Source organism: Cydia pomonella, chromosome 14, assembly GCF_033807575.1.
Source record: "Cydia pomonella isolate Wapato2018A chromosome 14, ilCydPomo1, whole genome shotgun sequence".
Taxonomy (NCBI): Eukaryota; Metazoa; Arthropoda; class Insecta; order Lepidoptera; family Tortricidae; genus Cydia; species Cydia pomonella.
Window position 1 is genome coordinate 10,495,741 of NC_084716.1, and position 7,405 is coordinate 10,503,145.

Sequence of the window (7,405 nt, forward strand, 5' to 3'; positions counted from 1 at the left end):
TCCGAAGTAGAAATAATTCCGAAATCATCAATCTACAGCAATCATTGCCAAAAATATTTAATTTTACACGCTGAGAATCCTAATTTGAAAGGATTGCTATGAAGCTAATCCTTGTAGCGCAAGCTAAAGCTTATCCAGCAGCTAATGAAAGCTGTTAGACCAGATCGAAAACTCCGGTGAGCTGGATAATTGTGCCCAAATTGCTGTTAAATTCGCGTATATGCTAATGTGTATTAGCTTTTGAAACTTCAATTTTAAAGTTTTAAGGTAGCGTAAGTTCAGAAAAAGCGGCCAAGTGCGAGTCGGACTCACCCATGAAGGGTTCCGTACCATTTATGACGTATTAAAAAAAACTATTTACTAAATCTCGTTCAAACCAATTTTCGGTGGCAGTTTCCATGGTACTGTATATCATATATTTTTTTTAGTTTTATCATTCTGTTATTTTAGAAGTTACAGGGGACACACACACACACACACATTTTACCACGTTGGAAGTGTCTCTCGCGCAAAGTATTCAGTTTAGAAAAAAATATATATAAGAAACCTCAATATCATTTTTAAGACCTACCCATAGATACCCCACATGCATTTGATGAAAAAAAAAATTGAGTTTCAGTTCTAAGTATGGGGAACCCCCAAAATTTAATGCAGTTCATAGAATACATCTACTTACCAAGTTTGAACAGTATAGTTCTTATAGTTTCGGAAAAAAGTGGCTGTGTGTTGGAGAATGCAGAAGCATAGCGCCTGACAAAAACATCTCTGCAAATCCGCCCGCACTCCTGTGCGCTTCAACTTAATATAATAGGATTTTTTAGTTTTAAGCACTTACACGTAAGCTTTTGTACCGACTGGTAATAAAATAGCCATGTCCTAAATTAAATTACGCTAGTTTCCATTCTCCTCCTGAAAGACCCCAACATGGTCCTTACGACACGGATAGAAGACACCAGCGACTAAAATAATAATACGGTCAAGAGGAATGTGGAATTGTTGGAGAGTTACGTATCAATTGGCATCGGGTGGCACCATCATCGAACCAAAGAAGAGACAAAGGATCGTCTAAAGTGGTCGAGATTTAAAATAATTATAAGACTTTAGGAAAGAAAAGTGGTAATCCTGTGCTAATTGTGTATATTAAATTTAATCCAGCACTCTACAGGTATTATTTCAAGTGTAATTTAACTCTGTGACAAGGTTAGTATCCACGTGTTAAGCTTTGTTCTTTAACTTTAGATTTAATTTAAGTGTACCGATCTGATTTAATTACAACTCATTAAGGTAATAAAAATACTTATATCAATTACTAGTTTAAAATATAAGTAATTTAATAATATTCAAAATCAGAACGCTTAATATTCACACTTGAATGCCCAAAGCTTACATTGCACTTGCCATCAACATTAATTATAATTAGTTAAAAATCAAATGTACAATCAACATTGTTTTTAAATTTATTAAAAGTGCTTTAACGTGATTCATATACCCATATAATTAGAAACTGTTAAATTAACCTCAAACTTATAGTTGTAACTTTAATTTTGCTTGCTTATTGCTAGGGCACTTTAATTGATTGTTATTTCTCCTTTACAAATTTGTAACCTAAATATTCCAGGTTGACTACACTCGCTTCCCAAAATGACTGAAGAAAAAGAGCTAATCGCCAGGCGGGCCAGCTATAAAGGCCGACTAACCATTTTTGAAAAATATATGGAGGGTTTGAAAGTTGCTTCATTGACATCAGCTGAGGTAAATGAATTGCAGTTGCGTATGGGCAAAATTGAGTCGTTGTATGTCTATTATGATGAGGTTCAATTAAAACTTGAGTGCAGTTCGAGTGACTCTGACAGTCAGTTAACTGAGCGAGCAGAGTTTGAAAGTAGGTATTTTAAATTACTTTCTAATGCTCAAGATATATTGGCCAAAAAGCAAGAATCGACTTTCAACTCGGCCGCAAGCGACCAATCATCGCATAAAGGAAATAATAAGCTTGTTCGGTTACCAACTATTCAATTGCCAAAATACAATGGTTCCTATGAAAATTGGTTAGGCTTTCGCGACACCTTTACTAGCCTCATTCACTCTAACGACGATATAGACGACATAAACAAATTTCATTACCTTAGGGCTTCCCTGGAGGCATCCGCTGCAGTCGTCATACAGTCGGTAGAATTCTCGTCTGACAACTATGCCTTGGCATGGAATCTTCTATGTGATCGCTTCAATAACAAGCGCCAATTGCTGCAGAATCATGTATCGGCCTTGTTCAATATTGAACCGATTGCACGAGAATCTTCTAGTCACATTAAAAGGGTCATAGATCAGGTTAACAAAAACCTTCGTTCTTTAGAAACACTAGGCGAGCCCGTTAAAGAATGGTCAACACTTCTCATTCACATTATTGCACAAAAGTTAGACACAAAATCATTTCGTGAATGGGAGGAGTTCAAGGGTGGTTTAGACAAAAACAAAACTGCTACTTTCGAGGAGTTCCTAACTTTCCTACAAAGCCGTGCTGATTTACTCGAAACACTAGAATTATCATCGAATCAGTCACTTCAACACACTAAAAGTGCAACTAAAATTAAAACTATGATAGCCGTGCAGGACAAAATAGGTAATAATAGCAATAAAACTCAGCCGCCGGCGACTAAGCCGTGCCCGAGATGTAAGGGCGATCATTGTTTATCAAACTGTGCACAATTTCTTGCGTTAAGTAATACGGCTCGATTGCAACTATTACCTAATTATAAGGTTTGTTTTAACTGTTTTAGAGGTGGTCATTATGCCAATCACTGTAAAAAACCTGGTTGCAAGATATGCAAACGAAAACACCATACGTTAATTCACGTATCTGAGAGCATACCTAGATCGACATTAAATAGTGATAATTGCACGGGCGTTATCAGTGGTGTCGACCAGAGGACTGCGCCCGCGCTCCCGCTCCCCGCCAGTGCCGAGCCGGCTCAGGTTGCATTGTCAGCAAATGTCTCGCCGAGTACTTCGTCTTTATACTGACATAGGGCACAAGACGTACTGTTATCAACTGCACTTATAAAAATATACGATTCGAATAAACAGGAGCACATCGCTCGCTGTGTTTTAGATAATGGCAGTATGTCTTGTCTCATGTCTCAAAAAATGTATAATAGGCTAAACCTGGCAACCGATTTTGTAAATAAAAGTCTTATAGGTGTAAACAAAAAGTCGTCGCCTATAACTGAAATGTGTCGAGTCGAAATTAAATCGCTCAATGAGAGGTTCGCAAGTGATTTGCACTGTTATATTTTGCCTTCAATTACAGACGTTATTCCCTCTCATCGAATCGACGTGTCAAAATTAAATATTCCATCTAACATATGCCTAGCGGACCCGTATTTTTACAAGCCGTCTGATGTAGATATGATAATTGGGGCCGAACTATTCTGGGATTTGTTAGGATGTCAAAAATTAAACTGGGTCACGGTTTGCCGATCCTTTGGGAAACTCAACTTGGATGGTTGGTTTCCGGTCCTATTTATAGACGCAACGAATCGACAATGCCGTCATCATCATCATCCATAAAATGTAATTTCGTAACAGTTAATTCAGGCAACGCTCTCTCCACCGTTGATGACGACCTTCAAAACCAATTAGCGCGTTTTTGGCAACTGGAGGAAGTTAGCCATCAGTCGTCTCAATATTCTCACGAAGAGAAATTATGTGAGGAGCATTTTCAAGCTAACACTGTTCGTTTGAAGGACGGAAGTTTTTGTGTTAGGTTGCCTTTAAAGCAGAGTCCTAAATTGTTAGGCGAATCATTTCAAAGAGCCAAACATTGCTTCTTATCGTTGGAGCGTAGGTGGAAAAATAGACCATCATTCAGGAAGCTATACATCGAGTTTATGTCGGAGTATCACGCTTTAGGTCACATGTCCGAGTACGTACCTACCGATTCGGGTACAGGTACCTACTTTATACCCCACCACGGAATTTTACGGGACAGTACCACTACCAAATTAAGGACTGTCTTTAATGCTAGTAGTCCCACTACTTCCGGTGTTTCGCTAAACGATTTGCAAATGATTGGACCAACTGTCCAAGATGATCTGCTGTCAATACTCATACGTTTTCGGCAGCATAAATACGTAATATCGGCTGACATTGAAAAAATGTACAGGACCGTATTTCTTCATCCTGATGATCGCAAGCTACAGCTGATCCTATGGCGTGAAAATGAATCTGACGCCTTAAAGACTTATCAGCTAAATACCGTAAGTTATGGGACGGCTAGCGCAGCATTTTTAGCATGTCGATGTCTTAAACAAATAGGTTTAGATTGCCAAGATAAACCGTTATCTGAAATAATAATTCACGATTTTTATGTCGATGATTTATTGACCGGGGGAGATGATTTTGACGAGGTTATTAGATTGCGGCAAGGAGTCACTGATGCTTTAGCTGCCGCGCGCATGCATTTAAGAAAGTGGAAGTCTAATGATCCACGCTTAATTGACTCGTTCTCTCCTGAATCAAAAAACTTAAACATGGGAACGTCCGAGTCAGGCAAGATATTAGGTCTGGGTTGGCATCCAGACGCGGACCAGTTATATTTCCCAATCGGCATTTCAGTTCCTAAGGGAACCACTAAAAGGGATATATTGTCAACCATTGCTCAGATTTTTGATCCCTTAGGGCTTTTAAGCCCTTGTGTCATTACAATGAAAATTCTCATGCAGAGGCTGTGGTTACACAGACTTTCTTGGAACCAGGAGCTTCCTCCTGAAACTTTAAAACAATGGGCCGATATAGTTTCAAGCCTGCCTCTTCTTAATACTATCCGCATTCCGCGACGAGTTTTGTGCGACTCCTACGAGAGTCTGGAACTACACATTTTCACAGACTCCTCAGAGCGAGCCTATGGTGCCTGTGTTTACGCCCGTAGCATTAACGATGCAGGAGAGGTTTTCGTGCGATTACTTATAGCCAAAAGTCGAGTTTGTCCCTTGAAGCCTTTAACCATTCCGAAACTTGAACTTTGTGGCGCGCTGGTCGGTGCTCGGTTGTATCAAAAGGTTATTAACTCACTTCGAGCCCAAGTTAGCAGCGCAACGTTCTGGAGCGACTCGACCATAGTTCTCGCGTGGCTCAAAACATTACCAAGCAAGTTGCAGCCATTTGTTCGCAACCGTACAGCCGAGATTCTCGAAATATCAGGCAATAGTTCCTGGCGACACGTTCCGACTAACGAGAATCCTGCTGATCACGTATCTCGCGGTGTTAGCTTCGAGGAAATGAATTCCCTTGACTTATGGTGGTCCGGTCCTAGCTTCCTAAAGCGTGATGCTTCGACGTGGCCACAGAATCCGTGTACAGAAGTTTATAATTTACCTGAGGTTCGAACAGAAATAACCTTGTCTGCTTGCATTCAAGACGAGACTTTCATTGACTTTGAACGATTTTCAAACTTCTTACGGTTAAAACGCGCCGTAGCGTACGTTTTGCGCTTCATATCGGCTTGTAAAGGGATGGCAGTAACTACTCAATATTTAAACGATGTAGAATTAAAAAACGCATTAAACCTCCTGATAAAAATATCACAAGCCGAATCATTACCTGAGTATAAACTACTATTAAAATCTCAAACTTTACCTAAGGGTAGTCCACTGTTAAAGTTAAACCCCTTTTTAGACGAAAATTCAATCATGCGTGTTGGTGGTCGCCTTGCAAACTCGGAATTTCCATATGAGCAAAAGCATCCCATCATCTTACAGTCCACTCACAAATTTACAAAGTTGCTTTTCTATTTCGAGCATAAGCATTTATTACATGCACCACCACAGCTTTTATTAGCCACTATTAAAGAGCGATACTGGCCGATAGGAGGACGCAATTTGGCTAAGTTGTGTTACAGACAGTGCGTCCTATGTATCCGAATGAAGGGACGCGTACTTAGCCCTTTGATGGGTAATTTACCTAAAACTCGGTTGTCCCCCGAAGGCCACGTATTCGTCAATGTAGGCGTAGACTATGCAGGTCCTATCAACTCGGCTAGTCGTCAGGGCAGAGGTTGTAGGATAGTAAAGGTGTACATCGCCATATTCATATGCTTTACAACGAAGGCCATACATTTAGAGTTGGTTGGTGACCTAACAAGCAATAATTACTTGATGGCTTTGAATAGATTTATGTCGCGCAGAGGTAAGCCCGCTAATATCTACTCAGATAATGGGACCTCGTTTGTTGGCGCATACAACGAATTGTCAAGGTTCCTCAAATCCAATTGCAATTCTATTGCCGAAAGTGCGTCCAATGTAGAAACGAACTTTCATTTTTTGCCAGCTTACGCGCCACACTTTGGTGGTCTCTGGGAAGCGGGTGTAAAGTCAACAAAACATCACTTAAACAGAGTGCTGGGCAATTCTAATCTTACATACGAGCAACTTAATACTACTCTGGTTAGGATTGAGGCAATTTTAAATTCTCGGCCACTCACCGCTCTGTCTACGGAACCCGACGACCTGATGCCGCTAACTCCTGGACACTTCCTCATCGGCCGTCCACTGACCGCGCTGCCAGCTCCTGACTACCGAAACCACTCCTATAACTATTTAACGCGCTTCCAACGGGTAGAACAACTGCGCCAGCACTTTTGGACTCGTTGGAGCAAGGAATATATCTCGGATTTGCAGCAAAGGGTCAAATGGCAAACGGCCGGAGACTCTTTATCCCAGAATACTCTGGTTCTTCTAAAAGAAGATAATCTTCCCCCTTTGAAGTGGAGGCTGGGCCGCATCGTTGCAGTTTTCCCTGGACGAGATGGAATCAATCGCGTCGCCGATGTGCGCACTGCTAATGGAGTCGTCAGAAGGGCATTCTCCAAGATATGTCCATTGCTGAATGCTGATGTTCCCACATAAAAGGCCAGCTTTCAGCGCGCGGGGGCATGTTGGAGAATGCAGAAGCATAGCGCCTGACAAAAACATCTCTGCAAATCCGCCCGCACTCCTGTGCGCTTCAACTTAATATAATAGGATTTTTTAGTTTTAAGCACTTACACGTAAGCTTTTGTACCGACTGGTAAATAGAATTAATCGACATTCATGCCAATATCATTTCTTCCTATTCGCAATTCTACACAGTCTAAATTCCTCACAGTAAGTATTTAACCACATTCGCTATTGTGCACAGTCATTATTTGTGTACAGTAGCGATTCAGCCTTTTCGCAATTCTGCACAATCTGAATTCTACACAACGGCATTTCACCACAGTCGCTACTGTGCACAGTCATTATTTGTGCACATTAGCGATTCTCCCTGTTCGCAATCTCGCACAATCTTAATTCTACGCAATATCATGTGATAATAATATCATTATTTATTTGTTAGGATAATGAAAAGACGACTAAAAGCTAAAAAATAT

General features: G+C 40.6%; 2 protein-coding genes across 2 annotated transcripts; both read left to right on the top strand.

Moving 5' to 3' along the window:
* The first annotated feature begins 717 nt into the window (after positions 1 to 717).
* Positions 718 to 3,446, top strand: LOC133524914 (uncharacterized). Its single transcript, XM_061861070.1, has 2 exons — positions 718 to 1,200; positions 1,619 to 3,446. The coding sequence occupies exon 2, from the start codon at positions 1,642 to 1,644 to the stop codon at positions 3,019 to 3,021; it is 1,380 nt and encodes a 459-aa protein (XP_061717054.1). The 5' UTR covers positions 718 to 1,200; positions 1,619 to 1,641; the 3' UTR covers positions 3,022 to 3,446.
* An 8-nt stretch (positions 3,447 to 3,454) lies between these two features.
* Positions 3,455 to 7,061, top strand: LOC133524913 (uncharacterized). Its single transcript, XM_061861069.1, has one exon. The coding sequence runs from the start codon at positions 3,543 to 3,545 to the stop codon at positions 6,900 to 6,902; it is 3,360 nt and encodes a 1,119-aa protein (XP_061717053.1). The 5' UTR covers positions 3,455 to 3,542; the 3' UTR covers positions 6,903 to 7,061.
* The last annotated feature ends 344 nt before the right edge of the window (positions 7,062 to 7,405 follow it).

Excerpts from the sequence above, each read along its gene's own strand:
- LOC133524914 (XM_061861070.1), top strand. The coding sequence starts at position 1,642 with ATGACTGAAGAAAAAGAGCTAATCGCCAGGCGGGCCAGCTATAAAGGC.
- LOC133524913 (XM_061861069.1), top strand. The coding sequence starts at position 3,543 with ATGCCGTCATCATCATCATCCATAAAATGTAATTTCGTAACAGTTAAT.